General features: G+C 42.8%; 1 protein-coding gene across 2 annotated transcripts in view; it reads left to right on the top strand.

Annotated features, from left to right (window-relative positions):
* mettl16 (methyltransferase 16, N6-methyladenosine) overlaps nucleotides 1-20,601 on the top strand; it is a 187,463-nt gene that overhangs the window by 75,444 nt on the left and 91,418 nt on the right. For both annotated transcript variants that reach the window (XM_084318519.1, XM_084318518.1), the window contains exon 6: nucleotides 813-955. In XM_084318519.1, coding sequence (XP_084174645.1) covers nucleotides 813-955 — 143 coding nt within the window. The remainder of the gene's footprint in view (nucleotides 1-812; nucleotides 956-20,601) is intronic.

Below are 20,601 nucleotides of genomic sequence, written 5' to 3'. Positions count from 1 at the left end.
TTATTTGTCACATACATACACAGACATGCAGTGAAATGTAGGTGGCCATGCCTGCCTCAATTGTGCAAAAACAAATAATAAAATAGAATATATAATAAAATAGAATAGACATGATAAAAAAGCAATAAGAATACAATGCTAAGCTTAAGAAATTAAGGCAATGAGTAATATATACAATAATATACAAATATACAGTTCTGTTTTAAAGTGACCTTTTTGTAGTGAAACGGGGTGTGTGAGAGAGTGTAAGTGAGGGTGTGGTTGTGTGGGTGGGGATATCGGTGTTCTGATGGCCTGGGGGAAGAAGCTGAGTCTCTGTTTTTGCTGCGTGAATGCGGAGGTGCTTGCCTGACCGCAGCAGCTTGAACAGACTGTTGTTGGGGTGATGAGGGTCCTTCATAATTCTGCAGGCTCCGGATCAGCACCTCCTGGTGTACAAGTCCTGCAGGGGTGGTAGTGCAATACCCATACTACTCTATGTAGAGCCTTCCTGTCCTGGGCAGTGCAATTGCCAAACCAGGCAGTGATATTCCCAGTCAGGATGCTCTCCACAGCCCCAGAGTAGAAGGACTGGTGTATTGATCAATTGCATATATGTTTTCTCTGTTGTGGATATGATGCCCTCTACTTAAACTGTCAACTCACAAACCAAACAAATCACTGCACTCCATTTTGATCACACAGCCAAATGGTCACACAGCCAAACTGTCAAATGGTAGCAAATATATAGCTTAGCTCACTAAGCACAAACAATAGAACATTTTAATGTAACATCCACAAAGCGTTTATCTCCGTCTATCTCCTCCCTCCAGGGAGTGAACTCTAGGAACTCCCGCCGACCTCCACCCAGCTCGGTGAACACAGGCGGCGTGACAGAGATCATGGCTGAAGGCGGTGAGCTGGAGTTTGTCAAGAGGATCATCCACGACAGCCTGCAGCTCAAGAGACGCCTGCGGTGAGACTAGCTACATGGAAACCTGTCCTGTACAGTTGCACCATGGCTGTCATGTTGCAAGTTTGGCTGTTCAAGTGGGACTTTGATCACTTTATGGCCTTGTCCACACACACGTATATGGATATATTTGAAAACAGTATTTTCTCTGCGTTTTGGCCTCCCGTCCACATGAAAACAACGGAACATTTAGTTTCACGTCACTGAAAACTGAGCTTTAAAAACAATTTTTTTTTTTAAACTCTGTTTTGCCTGAATATGTGTGGGCAGGTGAAACGGCGATAAAATGTTAACATCATGGCCAATGCCCCTGTTCACACATTTTTGAAAAGTTTTTTTATCTGCAATTATACCATGGAACAGCCTGCCGTCAGTTCATGTGAGCGTTGTTGTGTGGATGGAGAGGTTTTCCAAAACACCGTTGGTGTGGACAGGATTTATTTTTTAAAACGGGGGTGAAATATCAGTTTTTTTTTTAAATATATGTGTATGTGTTCTGAAAGTTGGAGATCCTTTTCAGTTTGTGAAATCAGCATTTCCCAGGGTTGGGAGTTGTTAGTCTCTCCATCACAAGATAATCGATTAATGTGGGTTTAATTTATTAGCTATGCTGTCAAATCACTCAACACTCAAGTAGATATATTGGAAAGAGTCAGTCTGATGTTTCTAAAAACCACCAAACCAAAAATGTTTCCAAAGTGAAAGTGTTAAAAATGTTCCAAGCATATACAGGCCCTAGATGGGAGATGCACAATACACTGAGTAAGAGGAAAATATGTACAATACACTGAGTAAGAGGAAAATATGTACAATACACTGAGTAAGCGGAAGATATGTACAATACACTGAGGAAGAGAAGATGTACAATACACGGAGGAAGAGGAAGTGATGTACAATACATTACATTTACATTTACATTTAGTCATTTAGCTCAGGGGTTCCCAAACTTTTCAGGCCGGGGCCCAGAAAATAAGGCGTCAGAGAGCCGCGGCCCAATGCACATCGTCTGGCTTTTTTTTTCTTTTTTTTTTGTCAGGCGACCGATTTTTTAAGCCAAATATCACTTCAATCCTATTAAGTTAGTTCAAGTTAGTTATTCATTTATATGTGCTATTTATGAGAGGGCTAACTTGTTGCAAAATAATAATGATAATAATAATAGCCTCATTAAAATACTATTGTTGCTTCGGTTGTTTTCAGTGTTTTATGTGCATAATCTGTTATTTAGTTTGAAATGTTCGTTGAAATAAGTAGATTTTTCGTTTTTGTTTATTTATTAAGTTAATATAAAACCATATAGTCACATTTTAGAATACAATAGAATAGAATTTTAGAATACAACTAGAAACACTGTCCTGGCCTGCTTCTAAGTTCAGTGGCCTGACAAAAAAAATTAAAATAAAAAATAAAAAAATAAAAAATAAAAAAAATGTTTTTTTTTTATTTTTTTTTTATTTTATTTTTTTTAAATCATCTCGCGGCCCATCCGTGGCTGCTCGCGGCCCACCTTTGGGTCGCGACCCCGACTTTGGGAACCACTGAGCTGACGCTTTTATCCAAAGCGACTTACAAGTTCTGTACGACAAGCCATCAGGAAGGGCACAACTCTATCAGCTGAGTAACAATGTTCATCAAAGTGTTGAGTGCTACTGTGTAGGTTAGTTTATTAGGACAAGTGCATGACAGTATGGTTAGTTAGGGTTAGATTTTTTTTTTTTTTTTTTTTTTCTTTTTTTAATTCAGATAATGGTTGAAGAAGTGCGTCTTTAGTCGACGGCGAAAGATTGGACGTGTTTCGGCTGTCCTAACTGGGGTGGGTAGTTCATTCCACCATTGTGGGGCAAGGACTGAGAATAGGCGACTTCTCTTTGATGACCCTCCCGGAGCTTGGATAGGAGTAGGTCTGAGGCGGCCAGAAGATGCAGAGCGTAGGGGTCTTGAGGGTGTGTAGTTAGAGACCATTGACCGGAGGTAGGCGGGAGCAGTTCCCTTTGCCGCACGGTATGCTAGGTCGAGGGCCTTGAAGCAGATTCGTGCAGCAATGGGGAGCCAGTGCAGGTCCCTAAGAAGTGGGGTGACATGGGCCGACTTCGGTAGGTTTGAGATCAGGCGGGCCGCTGCGTTCTGAATGAGTTGAAGAGGCTTAGTGGCAGTGGCCGGGAGGCCAGCGAGCAGTGCGTTGCAGTAGTCGAGGCGGGAGATGACTGTTGATTGGACGAGGAGTTGGGTGGCTTCTTTTGTCAGGAAGGGGCGGATCCTTCTGACGTTGCTCAGGAGGAATCGGCAGGTTCTGGTTGTCGCTGCGATGTGAGCAGAGAAGTTCAACTGGTCGTCGAGGACAACACCAAGGTTCTTGGCGGTCAGGGACGCGGTCACAGCTGCATTCTCGACTGTGATGGAAAGGTCGGTCAGGGGGGAGGATTTGGCCGGCAGGTGGAGCAATTCTGTTTTGCTTAGGTTCAGTTTGAGGTGGTTGGTCGTCATCCAGGCGGAGATGTCGGACAGACAGGCCGAGATCCGCTCAGAGACGTGGATATCTGAGGGAGGGAAGGAGAGGAAGAGTTGAGTATCGTCGGCATAACAGTGGTAGGAGAAGCCATGAGACGTGATAATGTTACCCAGTGATTTAGTGTAGAGGGAGAAGAGAAGGGGTCCTAAAACCGAGCCCTGGGGGACACCCGTCCGCAGGGGGCGGGTGGCCGACAAGGTCCCTCTCCATGACACTTGGTAGGAGCGGTCATTGAGGTATGATGACAACCATGTCAGCGCAGAGCCAGCCACTCCCATTCCTGCGAGGGCCGCGAGGAGGATCTGGTGGTTGACTGTGTCGAAGGCTGCAGATAGATCTAGGAGAATCAGGACAGAGGAGAGGCATTTCGCTTTTGCTAAGTGAAGTGCCTCTGTGACCGCAATGAGGGCTGTCTCTGTGGAGTGACCAGTCCTGAAGCCTGACTGATTAGGGTCTAGGAGGTCATTCTGTAAGAGATAAGCAGTAAGTTGGTTGGATACAGCACGTTCAAGTGTTTTAGGAATAGAAGATGTACAATACACTGAGGAAGAGAAGATGTACAATGCACTGAGGAAGAGAAGATGTACAATACACTGAGGAAGAGAAGATGTACAATACACTGAGGAAGAGGAAGCGATGTACAATACACTGAGGAAGAGGAAGCGATGTACAATACACTGAGGAATAGAAGATGTACAATACACTGAGGAAGAGAAGATGTACAATACACTGACGAAGAGAAGATGTACAATACACTGAGGAATAGAAGATGTACAATACACTGAGGAAGAGAAGATGTACAATACACTGAGGAAGAGAAGATGTACAATACACTGAGGAAGAGAATATGTACAATACACTGAGGAAGAGAAGATGTACAATACACTGAGGAAGAGGAAGCGATGTACAATACACTGAGGAAGAGGAAGTGATGTACAATACACTGAGGAATAGAAGATGTACAATACACTGAGGAAGAGAAGATGTACAATACACTGAGGAATAGAAGATGTACAATACACTGAGGAAGAGAAGATGTACAATACACTGAGGAATATAAGATGTACAATACACTGAGGAAGAGAAGATGTACAATACACTGAGGAAGAGAAGATGTACAATACACTGAGGAAGAGGAAGCGATGTACAATACACTGAGGAATAGAAGACGCAGGGGTGTAAAGTACTTGAGTGATTGTACTTCGTTACAATACTTAAGTACTGTTTTGGGGGATTTGTACTTTACTCAAGTATTATTAGGTTTGTATACTTTGTACTTTTACTCCATTACATTTCAGAGAAAAAAAACATACTTTTTACTCCTTACATTTAAAATGCAGACCTACAAAGTACAAATCTCGCAGGTCCAACCATTTTAATTAGTATATTTGAATTGATTATCTGGCCAATCTAACGTTAACGTTTTTAATCCTGCGACCGCAGGTAAACAGCCAATCAAATCCCCATCAATGGAAAATGAACCCGCCCATAGCCATGCTGATTGGTCCTTGTGCAAGCCTAGAAGCAGACTAGAAAGCGGGGATCTTTGATTAAACACCTGTTATCAGAAGAATAGACAGTCAGAGTGACAAGCCATAGAAGATGGCCACAATGAGCGATGAAGAGGACAAAACGGTCGGCAACAGCGTGGACGGACGAGGCAAACATCCATGGCCCTATCTACATAAAAAATACATAGTTCAAGGACTCCAACCTTTTTTTTTTATCCACTTTTTTCTCCCATTTTCTATATTTTCTCCCATCCCAATTTCGTATCATCCAATCCAACCCTCCCCTGTCACGAACGCTGTTTCTTGCCTCCCACAAGCCGGCTGCAATGTGGACTAAGTCATACATAGCACAAGTCCCCTCCGGTACTTGAGGTAACAGCAGTCGCATCTTTTCACCTGCGCAGCTCGATCTCTCAGTGGCGAGGAGTAACGCGTGGGAGGCTCACGCTGCCCCCGACACTTCCTGATTCTACTGTGCAGGCGCACCAACCGACCTGTAGGAGTCGCTGTCCACAACGCCCGATCCCCACCCATCAGTTTCCCACCCCCTAATACGGCCAATGTGTATTAGTACGGACGACCAGCTAAACTGAAAGCAAATGTGGAGCGCTGGGCTCGAACAGGCGAGCCCAGCGAAGGACTCCAACCTTATAGTGTTGTTGAGTTGCCATCATTAAAAAAACCTGATAAATGGTTTGTGACCAAGCACTAACGTCATTACGACTCAGGCCCACTGTCCACTCGAAGATCAGCAAAGCTGCTCAAACCATGAAAGAGAAAGTCACTGCTGCTATGAGTGAAGTTGAATGGATTGCTGGACAGCCCGACGAAGAAGTTTCATTGGGGTAACCGCTCACTGGATCGACACTGAAAGCTTTGAAAGGCGTTCTGCTGCACTTGCCTGCAGAAGACTGAAGGGCTCCCATACTTTCAATGTTTTGGTCAGTGCCTTAAACGACATTCACTTGGAGTACAAAATCCGCATTATGCTATTATTCAGGATACACCATTCTGTTTTTAATATTAATATTGTGATATTATTCATGGTGTGATGTGAATGCCGTCCATGTTAGTTTACCTTCAATGGAGAAGTGCATTAAATAATTTTAATGCAAAAAAAGTGTCCTCTGTTCTTTCATTTCAGCATTGTCTATCACAGAACACATTCCATTGTGGGCAGAGTGTATGCTTGGTTTCATTCCAGCCTTGCCTAAACACCAGCTGATGATTTCACTAATTGGCTCACCTCTTCAACTAACTCACCTGGTGCAATGTATAGTTAAAATGAAAACTTGGCCCACAATGGAATGAGTTTGAGACCCCTGGTCTATCCCTTTAAAAATAAATGTACTTTTACTTTTTAGTACTTAAGTACATTTAAAAGTAGGACTTTTTTACTTTTACTCAAGTGTGTTTTTTAGCCAGATACTTTGACTTTTACTTGAGTCAGATTTTGAGACAGTACCCATACTTTCACTTAAGTATAATTTCTGAGTACTTTTTACACCCTTGCGTACAATACACTGAGGAAGAGGAAGCGATGTACAATACACTGAGGAATAGAAGATGTACAATACACTGAGGAATAGAAGATGTACAATACACTGAGGAAGAGGAAGCGATGTACAATACACTGAGTAATTAGAGGAAAAAGGATGCAGTGCATTTACGAAGTCGACACCCCACGGTTGGTGTAACTAGTTGGAACACGGTCTCCTCTATGGTTGGTGTAACTAGTTGGAAGTTGAACACAGTCTCCTCTATTGTTGGTGTAACTAGTTGGAACACAGTCTCCTCTATGGTTGGTGTAACTAGTTGGAACACAGTCTCCTCTATGGTTGGTGTAACTAGTTGGAACACAGTCTCTATTGTTGGTGTATCTAGTTGGAACACAGTCTCCTCTATGGTTGGTGTAACTAGTTGGAACACAGTCTCCTGGTTGGTGTAACTAGTTGGAACACAGTCTCCTCTATTGTTGGTGTAACTAGTTGGAACACAGTCTCCTCTATTGTTGGTGTAACTAGTTGGAACACAGTCTCCTCTATGGTTGGTGTAACTAGTTGGAACACAGTCTCCTCTATTGTTGGTGTAACTAGTTGGAACACAGTCTCCTCTATTGTTGGTGTAACTAGTTGGAACACAGTCTCCTCTATGGTTGGTGTAACTAGTTGGAACACAGTCTCCTCTATTGTTGGTGTAACTAGTTGGAACACAGTCTCCTCTATGGTTGGTGTAACTAGTTGGAACACAGTCTCCTGGTTGGTGTAACTAGTTGGAACACAGTCTCCTCTATTGTTGGTGTAACTAGTTGGAACACAGTCTCCTCTATTGTTGGTGTAACTAGTTGGAACACAGTCTCCTCTATTGTTGGTGTAACTAGTTGGAACACAGTCTCCTCTATTGTTGGTGTAACTAGTTGGAACACAGTCTCCTGGTTGGTGTAACTAGTTGGAACACAGTCTCCTCTATGGTTGGTGTAACTAGTTGGAACACAGTCTCCTCTATTGTTGGTGTAACTAGTTGGAACACAGTCTCCTCTATGGTTGGTGTAACTAGTTGGAACACAGTCTCCTCTATTGTTGGTGTAACTAGTTGGAACACAGTCTCCTCTATTGTTGGTGTAACTAGTTGGAACACAGTCTCCTCTATTGTTGGTGTAACTAGTTGGAACACAGTCTCCTCTATTGTTGGTGTAACTAGTTGGAACACAGTCTCTATTGTTGGTGTAACTAGTTGGAACACAGTCTCTATGGTTGGTGTAACTAGTTGGAACACAGTCTCCTCTATTGTTGGTATAACTAGTTGGAACACAGTCTCCTCTATGGTTGGTGTAACTAGTTGGAACACAGTCTCTATTGTTGGTGTAACTAGTTGGAACACAGTCTCCTCTATTGTTGGTGTAACTAGTTGGAACACAGTCTCCTCTATGGTTGGTGTAACTAGTTGGAACACAGTCTCCTGGTTGGTGTAACTAGTTGGAACACAGTCTCCTCTATGGTTGGTGTAACTAGTTGGAACACAGTCTCCTCTATTGTTGGTGTAACTAGTTGGAACACAGTCTCCTCTATTGTTGGTGTAACTAGTTGGAACACAGTCTCCTCTATGGTTGGTGTAACTAGTTGGAACACAGTCTCCTCTATTGTTGGTGTAACTAGTTGGAACACAGTCTCCTGGTTGGTGTAACTAGTTGGAACACAGTCTCCTCTATGGTTGGTGTAACTAGTTGGAACACAGTCTCCTCTATTGTTGGTGTAACTAGTTGGAACACAGTCTCCTCTATGGTTGGTGTAACTAGTTGGAACACAGTCTCCTCTATTGTTGGTGTAACTAGTTGGAACACAGTCTCCTCTATGGTTGGTGTAACTAGTTGGAACACAGTCTCTATGGTTGGTGTAACTAGTTGGAACACAGTCTCCTCTATGGTTGGTGTAACTAGTTGGAACACAGTCTCCTCTATTGTTGGTGTAACTAGTTGGAACACAGTCTCCTCTATGGTTGGTGTAACTAGTTGGAACACAGTCTCCTCTATGGTTGGTGTAACTAGTTGGAACACAGTCTCCTCTATTGTTGGTGTAACTAGTTGGAACACAGTCTCCTCTATGGTTGGTGTAACTAGTTGGAACACAGTCTCCTCTATTGTTGGTGTAACTAGTTGGAACACAGTCTCCTCTATGGTTGGTGTAACTAGTTGGAACACAGTCTCTATTGTTGGTGTAACTAGTTGGAACACAGTCTCCTCTATTGTTGGTGTAACTAGTTGGAACACAGTCTCCTCTATTGTTGGTGTAACTAGTTGGAACACAGTCTCCTGGTTGGTGTAACTAGTTGGAACACAGTCTCCTCTATGGTTGGTGTAACTAGTTGGAACACAGTCTCCTCTATTGTTGGTGTAACTAGTTGGAACACAGTCTCCTCTATGGTTGGTGTAACTAGTTGGAACACAGTCTCCTCTATGGTTGGTGTAACTAGTTGGAACACAGTCTCCTCTATTGTTGGTGTAACTAGTTGGAACACAGTCTCCTCTATTGTTGGTGTAACTAGTTGGAACACAGTCTCCTCTATTGTTGGTGTAACTAGTTGGAACACAGTCTCCTCTATTGTTGGTGTAACTAGTTGGAACACAGTCTCCTCTATTGTTGGTGTAACTAGTTGGAACACAGTCTCCTCTATGGTTGGTGTAACTAGTTGGAACACAGTCTCTATTGTTGGTGTAACTAGTTGGAACACAGTCTCTATTGTTGGTGTAACTAGTTGGAACACAGTCTCCTCTATTGTTGGTGTAACTAGTTGGAACACAGTCTCCTGGTTGGTGTAACTAGTTGGAACACAGTCTCTATTGTTGGTGTAACTAGTTGGAACACAGTCTCTATGGTTGGTGTAACTAGTTGGAACACAGTCTCCTCTATTGTTGGTGTAACTAGTTGGAACACAGTCTCCTCTATTGTTGGTGTAACTAGTTGGAACACAGTCTCCTCTATGGTTGGTGTAACTAGTTGGAACACAGTCTCTATTGTTGGTGTAACTAGTTGGAACACAGTCTCCTCTATTGTTGGTGTAACTAGTTGGAACACAGTCTCCTCTATTGTTGGTGTAACTAGTTGGAACACAGTCTCCTCTATTGTTGGTGTAACTAGTTGGAACACAGTCTCCTGGTTGGTGTAACTAGTTGGAACACAGTCTCCTCTATGGTTGGTGTAACTAGTTGGAACACAGTCTCTATGGTTGGTGTAACTAGTTGGAACACAGTCTCCTCTATTGTTGGTGTAACTAGTTGGAACACAGTCTCTATTGTTGGTGTAACTAGTTGGAACACAGTCTCCTCTATTGTTGGTGTAACTAGTTGGAACACAGTCTCCTCTATGGTTGGTGTAACTAGTTGGAACACAGTCTCCTCTATTGTTGGTGTAACTAGTTGGAACACAGTCTCTATTGTTGGTGTAACTAGTTGGAACACAGTCTCTATTGTTGGTGTAACTAGTTGGAACACAGTCTCCTCTATTGTTGTAACTAGTTGGAACACAGTCTCCTGGTTGGTGTAACTAGTTGGAACACAGTCTCCTCTATGGTTGGTGTAACTAGTTGGAACACAGTCTCCTCTATTGTTGGTGTAACTAGTTGGAACACAGTCTCCTGGTTGGTGTAACTAGTTGGAACACAGTCTCCTGGTTGGTGTAACTAGTTGGAACACAGTCTCCTCTATTGTTGGTGTAACTAGTTGGAACACAGTCTCCTGGTTGGTGTAACTAGTTGGAACACAGTCTCCTGGTTGGTGTAACTAGTTGGAACACAGTCTCCTCTATTGTTGGTGTAACTAGTTGGAACACAGTCTCTATTGTTGGTGTAACTAGTTGGAACACAGTCTCCTCTATTGTTGGTGTAACTAGTTGGAACACAGTCTCCTCTATTGTTGGTGTAACTAGTTGGAACACAGTCTCCTCTATTGTTGGTGTAACTAGTTGGAACACAGTCTCCTGGTTGGTGTAACTAGTTGGAACACAGTCTCCTATTGTTGGTGTAACTAGTTGGAACACAGTCTCCTCTATTGTTGGTGTAACTAGTTGGAACACAGTCTCTATTGTTGGTGTAACTAGTTGGAACACAGTCTCCTCTATTGTTGGTGTAACTAGTTGGAACACAGTCTCCTCTATTGTTGGTGTAACTAGTTGGAACACAGTCTCTATTGTTGGTGTAACTAGTTGGAACACAGTCTCCTCTATTGTTGGTGTAACTAGTTGGAACACAGTCTCCTCTATTGTTGGTGTAACTAGTTGGAACACAGTCTCCTCTATTGTTGGTGTAACTAGTTGGAACACAGTCTCCTGGTTGGTGTAACTAGTTGGAACACAGTCTCCTCTATTGTTGGTGTAACTAGTTGGAACACAGTCTCCTCTATTGTTGGTGTAACTAGTTGGAACACAGTCTCCTCTATTGTTGGTGTAACTAGTTGGAACACAGTCTCCTCTATGGTTGGTGTAACTAGTTGGAACACAGTCTCCTGGTTGGTGTAACTAGTTGGAACACAGTCTCCTCTATTGTTGGTGTAACTAGTTGGAACACAGTCTCCTCTATTGTTGGTGTAACTAGTTGGAACACAGTCTCCTCTATTGTTGGTGTAACTAGTTGGAACACAGTCTCCTCTATTGTTGGTGTAACTAGTTGGAACACAGTCTCCTCTATTGTTGGTGTAACTAGTTGGAACACAGTCTCCTCTATTGTTGGTGTAACTAGTTGGAACACAGTCTCTATTGTTGGTGTAACTAGTTGGAACACAGTCTCTATTGTTGGTGTAACTAGTTGGAACACAGTCTCCTGGTTGGTGTAACTAGTTGGAACACAGTCTCCTCTATGGTTGGTGTAACTAGTTGGAACACAGTCTCTATTGTTGGTGTAACTAGTTGGAACACAGTCTCCTGGTTGGTGTAACTAGTTGGAACACAGTCTCCTCTATGGTTGGTGTAACTAGTTGGAACACAGTCTCCTGGTTGGTGTAACTAGTTGGAACACAGTCTCCTCTATTGTTGGTGTAACTAGTTGGAACACAGTCTCTATTGTTGGTGTAACTAGTTGGAACACAGTCTCCTCTATTGTTGGTGTAACTAGTTGGAACACAGTCTCTATTGTTGGTGTAACTAGTTGGAACACAGTCTCCTCTATTGTTGGTGTAACTAGTTGGAACACAGTCTCCTCTATTGTTGGTGTAACTAGTTGGAACACAGTCTCCTCTATTGTTGGTGTAACTAGTTGGAACACAGTCTCCTCTATTGTTGGTGTAACTAGTTGGAACACAGTCTCCTCTATTGTTGGTGTAACTAGTTGGAACACAGTCTCCTCTATGGTTGGTGTAACTAGTTGGAACACAGTCTCCTCTATGGTTGGTGTAACTAGTTGGAACACAGTCTCCTCTATGGTTGGTGTAACTAGTTGGAACACAGTCTCCTGGTTGGTGTAACTAGTTGGAACACAGTCTCCTGGTTGGTGTAACTAGTTGGAACACAGTCTCCTCTATGGTTGGTGTAACTAGTTGGAACACAGTCTCCTCTATGGTTGGTGTAACTAGTTGGAACACAGTCTCCTCTATGGTTGGTGTAACTAGTTGGAACACAGTCTCTATTGTTGGTGTAACTAGTTGGAACACAGTCTCCTCTATGGTTGGTGTAACTAGTTGGAACACAGTCTCCTCTATGGTTGGTGTAACTAGTTGGAACACAGTCTCTATTGTTGGTGTAACTAGTTGGAACACAGTCTCCTCTATGGTTGGTGTAACTAGTTGGAACACAGTCTCTATTGTTGGTGTAACTAGTTGGAACACAGTCTCTATTGTTGGTGTAACTAGTTGGAACACAGTCTCCTCTATGGTTGGTGTAACTAGTTGGAACACAGTCTCCTGGTTGGTGTAACTAGTTGGAACACAGTCTCCTCTATGGTTGGTGTAACTAGTTGGAACACAGTCTCCTGGTTGGTGTAACTAGTTGGAACACAGTCTCCTGGTTGGTGTAACTAGTTGGAACACAGTCTCCTCTATTGTTGGTGTAACTAGTTGGAACACAGTCTCCTGGTTGGTGTAACTAGTTGGAACACAGTCTCCTCTATTGTTGGTGTAACTAGTTGGAACACAGTCTCCTCTATTGTTGGTGTAACTAGTTGGAACACAGTCTCTATTGTTGGTGTAACTAGTTGGAACACAGTCTCCTCTATTGTTGGTGTAACTAGTTGGAACACAGTCTCCTCTATTGTTGGTGTAACTAGTTGGAACACAGTCTCCTCTATTGTTGGTGTAACTAGTTGGAACACAGTCTCCTCTATTGTTGGTGTAACTAGTTGGAACACAGTCTCCTCTATTGTTGGTGTAACTAGTTGGAACACAGTCTCCTCTATGGTTGGTGTAACTAGTTGGAACACAGTCTCCTGGTTGGTGTAACTAGTTGGAACACAGTCTCTATTGTTGGTGTAACTAGTTGGAACACAGTCTCCTCTATTGTTGGTGTAACTAGTTGGAACACAGTCTCCTCTATTGTTGGTGTAACTAGTTGGAACACAGTCTCCTCTATTGTTGGTGTAACTAGTTGGAACACAGTCTCCTGGTTGGTGTAACTAGTTGGAACACAGTCTCCTGGTTGGTGTAACTAGTTGGAACACAGTCTCCTGGTTGGTGTAACTAGTTGGAACACAGTCTCCTGGTTGGTGTAACTAGTTGGAACACAGTCTCCTCTATGGTTGGTGTAACTAGTGGGAACACAGTCTCCTGGTTGGTGTAACTAGTTGGAACACAGTCTCCTGGTTGGTGTAACTAGTTGGAACACAGTCTCCTGGTTGGTGTAACTAGTTGGAACACAGTCTCCTCTATGGTTGGTGTAACTAGTTGGAACACAGTCTCCTCTATGGTTGGTGTAACTAGTTGGAACACAGTCTCCTCTATTGTTGGTGTAACTAGTTGGAACACAGTCTCTATTGTTGGTGTAACTAGTTGGAACACAGTCTCCTCTATTGTTGGTGTAACTAGTTGGAACACAGTCTCCTCTATTGTTGGTGTAACTAGTTGGAACACAGTCTCCTGGTTGGTGTAACTAGTTGGAACACAGTCTCCTCTATTGTTGGTGTAACTAGTTGGAACACAGTCTCTATTGTTGGTGTAACTAGTTGGAACACAGTCTCCTCTATTGTTGGTGTAACTAGTTGGAACACAGTCTCCTCTATTGTTGGTGTAACTAGTTGGAACACAGTCTCCTGGTTGGTGTAACTAGTTGGAACACAGTCTCTATTGTTGGTGTAACTAGTTGGAACACAGTCTCCTCTATTGTTGGTGTAACTAGTTGGAACACAGTCTCCTCTATTGTTGGTGTAACTAGTTGGAACACAGTCTCTATTGTTGGTGTAACTAGTTGGAACACAGTCTCCTCTATTGTTGGTGTAACTAGTTGGAACACAGTCTCCTCTATTGTTGGTGTAACTAGTTGGAACACAGTCTCCTCTATGGTTGGTGTAACTAGTTGGAACACAGTCTCCTCTATTGTTGGTGTAACTAGTTGGAACACAGTCTCCTCTATGGTTGGTGTAACTAGTTGGAACACAGTCTCCTCTATTGTTGGTGTAACTAGTTGGAACACAGTCTCTATTGTTGGTGTAACTAGTTGGAACACAGTCTCCTCTATTGTTGGTGTAACTAGTTGGAACACAGTCTCTATTGTTGGTGTAACTAGTTGGAACACAGTCTCCTCTATTGTTGGTGTAACTAGTTGGAACACAGTCTCCTCTATTGTTGGTGTAACTAGTTGGAACACAGTCTCCTGGTTGGTGTAACTAGTTGGAACACAGTCTCCTGGTTGGTGTAACTAGTTGGAACACAGTCTCCTCTATTGTTGGTGTAACTAGTTGGAACACAGTCTCCTGGTTGGTGTAACTAGTTGGAACACAGTCTCTATTGTTGGTGTAACTAGTTGGAACACAGTCTCCTCTATTGTTGGTGTAACTAGTTGGAACACAGTCTCCTCTATTGTTGGTGTAACTAGTTGGAACACAGTCTCCTGGTTGGTGTAACTAGTTGGAACACAGTCTCCTCTATTGTTGGTGTAACTAGTTGGAACACAGTCTCCTCTATTGTTGGTGTAACTAGTTGGAACACAGTCTCCTCTATTGTTGGTGTAACTAGTTGGAACACAGTCTCCTCTATGGTTGGTGTAACTAGTTGGAACACAGTCTCCTCTATTGTTGGTGTAACTAGTTGGAACACAGTCTCCTCTATTGTTGGTGTAACTAGTTGGAACACAGTCTCCTCTATTGTTGGTGTAACTAGTTGGAACACAGTCTCCTCTATTGTTGGTGTAACTAGTTGGAACACAGTCTCCTCTATGGTTGGTGTAACTAGTTGGAACACAGTCTCCTCTATGGTTGGTGTAACTAGTTGGAACACAGTCTCCTGGTTGGTGTAACTAGTTGGAACACAGTCTCCTCTATTGTTGGTGTAACTAGTTGGAACACAGTCTCCTCTATTGTTGGTGTAACTAGTTGGAACACAGTCTCCTCTATTGTTGGTGTAACTAGTTGGAACACAGTCTCCTCTATGGTTGGTGTAACTAGTTGGAACACAGTCTCCTCTATTGTTGGTGTAACTAGTTGGAACACAGTCTCCTCTATTGTTGGTGTAACTAGTTGGAACACAGTCTCCTCTATTGTTGGTGTAACTAGTTGGAACACAGTCTCCTCTATTGTTGGTGTAACTAGTTGGAACACAGTCTCCTCTATGGTTGGTGTAACTAGTTGGAACACAGTCTCCTCTATGGTTGGTGTAACTAGTTGGAACACAGTCTCCTCTATTGTTGGTGTAACTAGTTGGAACACAGTCTCCTCTATTGTTGGTGTAACTAGTTGGAACACAGTCTCCTCTATTGTTGGTGTAACTAGTTGGAACACAGTCTCCTCTATTGTTGGTGTAACTAGTTGGAACACAGTCTCCTGGTTGGTGTAACTAGTTGGAACACAGTCTCCTCTATTGTTGGTGTAACTAGTTGGAACACAGTCTCCTCTATGGTTGGTGTAACTAGTTGGAACACAGTCTCCTCTATGGTTGGTGTAACTAGTTGGAACACAGTCTCCTCTATTGTTGGTGTAACTAGTTGGAACACAGTCTCCTGGTTGGTGTAACTAGTTGGAACACAGTCTCCTCTATTGTTGGTGTAACTAGTTGGAACACAGTCTCCTCTATTGTTGGTGTAACTAGTTGGAACACAGTCTCCTCTATTGTTGGTGTAACTAGTTGGAACACAGTCTCCTCTATTGTTGGTGTAACTAGTTGGAACACAGTCTCTATTGTTGGTGTAACTAGTTGGAACACAGTCTCCTCTATGGTTGGTGTAACTAGTTGGAACACAGTCTCCTCTATGGTTGGTGTAACTAGTTGGAACACAGTCTCCTCTATTGTTGGTGTAACTAGTTGGAACACAGTCTCTATTGTTGGTGTAACTAGTTGGAACACAGTCTCCTCTATGGTTGGTGTAACTAGTTGGAACACAGTCTCCTCTATGGTTGGTGTAACTAGTTGGAACACAGTCTCCTCTATTGTTGGTGTAACTAGTTGGAACACAGTCTCCTCTATGGTTGGTGTAACTAGTTGGAACACAGTCTCCTCTATTGTTGGTGTAACTAGTTGGAACACAGTCTCTATTGTTGGTGTAACTAGTTGGAACACAGTCTCCTCTATTGTTGGTGTAACTAGTTGGAACACAGTCTCCTCTATTGTTGGTGTAACTAGTTGGAACACAGTCTCCTCTATGGTTGGTGTAACTAGTTGGAACACAGTCTCCTCTATTGTTGGTGTAACTAGTTGGAACACAGTCTCCTCTATGGTTGGTGTAACTAGTTGGAACACAGTCTCCTCTATTGTTGGTGTAACTAGTTGGAACACAGTCTCCTCTATTGTTGGTGTAACTAGTTGGAACACAGTCTCCTCTATTGTTGGTGTAACTAGTTGGAACACAGTCTCCTCTATTGTTGGTGTAACTAGTTGGAACACAGTCTCTATTGTTGGTGTAACTAGTTGGAACACAGTCTCCTCTATGGTTGGTGTAACTAGTTGGAACACAGTCTCCTCTATTGTTGGTGTAACTAGTTGGAACACAGTCTCTATTGTTGGTGTAACTAGTTGGAACACAGTCTCCTGGTTGGTGTAACTAGTTGGAACACAGTCTCCTCTATTGTTGGTGTAACTAGTTGGAACACAGTCTCCTCTATGGTTGGTGTAACTAGTTGGAACACAGTCTCATGGTTGGTGTAACTAGTTGGAACACAGTCTCCTGGTTGGTGTAACTAGTTGGAACACAGTCTCCTCTATGGTTGGTGTAACTAGTTGGAACACAGTCTCTATTGTTGGTGTAACTAGTTGGAACACAGTCTCCTCTATTGTTGGTGTAACTAGTTGGAACACAGTCTCCTCTATGGTTGGTGTAACTAGTTGGAACACAGTCTCTATGGTTGGTGTAACTAGTTGGAACACAGTCTCCTGGTTGGTGTAACTAGTTGGAACACAGTCTCCTCTATTGTTGGTGTAACTAGTTGGAACACAGTCTCCTCTATGGTTGGTGTAACTAGTTGGAACACAGTCTCTATGGTTGGTGTAACTAGTTGGAACACAGTCTCCTCTATTGTTGGTGTAACTAGTTGGAACACAGTCTCTATGGTTGGTGTAACTAGTTGGAACACAGTCTCCTCTATGGTTGGTGTAACTAGTTGGAACACAGTCTCCTCTATTGTTGGTGTAACTAGTTGGAACACAGTCTCCTCTATGGTTGGTGTAACTAGTTGGAACACAGTCTCCTCTATGGTTGGTGTAACTAGTTGGAACACAGTCTCCTCTATTGTTGGTGTAACTAGTTGGAACACAGTCTCCTCTATTGTTGGTGTAACTAGTTGGAACACAGTCTCTATTGTTGGTGTAACTAGTTGGAACACAGTCTCCTCTATGGTTGGTGTAACTAGTTGGAACACAGTCTCCTCTATTGTTGGTGTAACTAGTTGGAACACAGTCTCCTCTATTGTTGGTGTAACTAGTTGGAACACAGTCTCCTCTATTGTTGGTGTAACTAGTTGGAACACAGTCTCTATTGTTGGTGTAACTAGTTGGAACACAGTCTCCTCTATTGTTGGTGTAACTAGTTGGAACACAGTCTCCTCTATTGTTGGTGTAACTAGTTGGAACACAGTCTCCTCTATGGTTGGTGTAACTAGTTGGAACACAGTCTCCTCTATGGTTGGTGTAACTAGTTGGAACACAGTCTCTATGGTTGGTGTAACTAGTTGGAACACAGTCTCCTCTATGGTTGGTGTAACTAGTTGGAACACAGTCTCCTCTATTGTTGGTGTAACTAGTTGGAACACAGTCTCCTGGTTGGTGTAACTAGTTGGAACACAGTCTCTATTGTTGGTGTAACTAGTTGGAACACAGTCTCCTTGGTTGGTGTAACTAGTTGGAACACAGTCTCCTCTATGGTTGGTGTAACTAGTTGGAACACAGTCTCTATTGTTGGTGTAACTAGTTGGAACACAGTCTCTATTGTTGGTGTAACTAGTTGGAACACAGTCCTCTATTGTTGGTGTAACTAGTTGGAACACAGTCTCTATTGTTGGTGTAACTAGTTGGAACACAGTCCTCTATGGTTGGTGTAACTAGTTGGAACACAGTCTCTATTGTTGGTGTAACTAGTTGGAACACAGTCTCTATTGTTGGTGTAACTAGTTGGAACACAGTCCTCTATTGTTGGTGTAACTAGTTGGAACACAGTCTCCTTTGGTTGGTGTAACTAGTTGGAACACAGTCTCTATTGTTGGTGTAACTAGTTGGAACACAGTCTCTATTGTTGGTGTAACTAGTTGGAACACAGTCTCCTCTATTGTTGGTGTAACTAGTTGGAACACAGTCTCCTCTATTGTTGGTGTAACTAGTTGGAACACAGTCTCTATGGTTGGTGTAACTAGTTGGAACACAGTCTCCTCTATTGTTGGTGTAACTAGTTGGAACACAGTCTCCTCTATGGTTGGTGTAACTAGTTGGAACACAGTCTCCTCTATTGTTGGTGTAACTAGTTGGAACACAGTCTCCTCTATTGTTGGTGTAACTAGTTGGAACACAGTCTCTATTGTTGGTGTAACTAGTTGGAACACAGTCTCCTCTATTGTTGGTGTAACTAGTTGGAACACAGTCTCCTCTATTGTTGGTGTAACTAGTTGGAACACAGTCTCCTCTATTGTTGGTGTAACTAGTTGGAACACAGTCTCCTCTATTGTTGGTGTAACTAGTTGGAACACAGTCTCCTCTATTGTTGGTGTAACTAGTTGGAACACAGTCTCCTCTATTGTTGGTGTAACTAGTTGGAACACAGTCTCCTCTATGGTTGGTGTAACTAGTTGGAACACAGTCTCCTGGTTGGTGTAACTAGTTGGAACACAGTCTCCTCTATTGTTGGTGTAACTAGTTGGAACACAGTCTCCTCTATTGTTGGTGTAACTAGTTGGAACACAGTCTCTATTGTTGGTGTAACTAGTTGGAACACAGTCTCCTCTATGGTTGGTGTAACTAGTTGGAACACAGTCTCCTTGGTTGGTGTAACTAGTTGGAACACAGTCTCCTTGGTTGGTGTAACTAGTTGGAACACAGTCTCCTCTATTGTTGGTGTAACTAGTTGGAACACAGTCTCCCTATGTTGGTGTAACTAGTTGGAACACAGTCTCCTCTATTGTTGGTGTAACTAGTTGGAACACAGTCTCCTGGTTGGTGTAACTAGTTGGAACACAGTCTCCTCTATTGTTGGTGTAACTAGTTGGAACACAGTCTCCTCTATGGTTGGTGTAACTAGTTGGAACACAGTCTCTATTGTTGGTGTAACTAGTTGGAACACAGTCTCCTCTATTGTTGGTGTAACTAGTTGGAACACAGTCTCCTCTATGGTTGGTGTAACTAGTTGGAACACAGTCTCCTCTATTGTTGGTGTAACTAGTTGGAACACAGTCTCCTCTATTGTTGGTGTAACTAGTTGGAACACAGTCTCCTCTATTGTTGGTGTAACTAGTTGGAACACAGTCTCTATTGTTGGTGTAACTAGTTGGAACACAGTCTCCTCTATTGTTGGTGTAACTAGTTGGAACACAGTCTCTATTGTTGGTGTAACTAGTTGGAACACAGTCTCCTCTATGGTTGGTGTAACTAGTTGGAACACAGTCTCCTCTATGGTTGGTGTAACTAGTTGGAACACAGTCTCCTCTATTGTTGGTGTAACTAGTTGGAACACAGTCTCTCTTGTTGGTGTAACTAGTTGGAACACAGTCTCCTCTATGGTTGGTGTAACTAGTTGGAACACAGTCTCCTCTATTGTTGGTGTAACTAGTTGGAACACAGTCTCTATGGTTGGTGTAACTAGTTGGAACACAGTCTCCTCTATGGTTGGTGTAACTAGTTGGAACACAGTCTCCTCTATTGTTGGTGTAACTAGTTGGAACACAGTCTCCTCTATTGTTGGTGTAACTAGTTGGAACACAGTCTCCTCTATTGTTGGTGTAACTAGTTGGAACACAGTCTCCTCTATTGTTGGTGTAACTAGTTGGAACACAGTCTCTATTGTTGGTGTAACTAGTTGGAACACAGTCTCCTCTATGGTTGGTGTAACTAGTTGGAACACAGTCTCCTCTATGGTTGGTGTAACTAGTTGGAACACAGTCTCCTGGTTGGTGTAACTAGTTGGAACACAGTCTCCTCTATTGTTGGTGTAACTAGTTGGAACACAGTCTCCTCTATTGTTGGTGTAACTAGTTGGAACACAGTCTCCTCTATTGTTGGTGTAACTAGTTGGAACACAGTCTCCTCTATTGTTGGTGTAACTAGTTGGAACACAGTCTCCTCTATGGTTGGTGTAACTAGTTGGAACACAGTCTCCTCTATGGTTGGTGTAACTAGTTGGAACACAGTCTCCTCTATTGTTGGTGTAACTAGTTGGAACACAGTCTCTATTGTTGGTGTAACTAGTTGGAACACAGTCTCCTGGTTGGTGTAACTAGTTGGAACACAGTCTCTATGGTTGGTGTAACTAGTTGGAACACAGTCTCTATTGTTGGTGTAACTAGTTGGAACACAGTCTCCTGGTTGGTGT

This window comes from Notolepis coatsorum (assembly GCF_963971535.1).
Source record: "Notolepis coatsorum genome assembly, chromosome: 1".
NCBI classification, from domain to species: domain Eukaryota; kingdom Metazoa; phylum Chordata; class Actinopteri; order Aulopiformes; family Paralepididae; genus Notolepis; species Notolepis coatsorum.
This window is presented reverse-complemented; position numbering and strand designations above follow the sequence as displayed.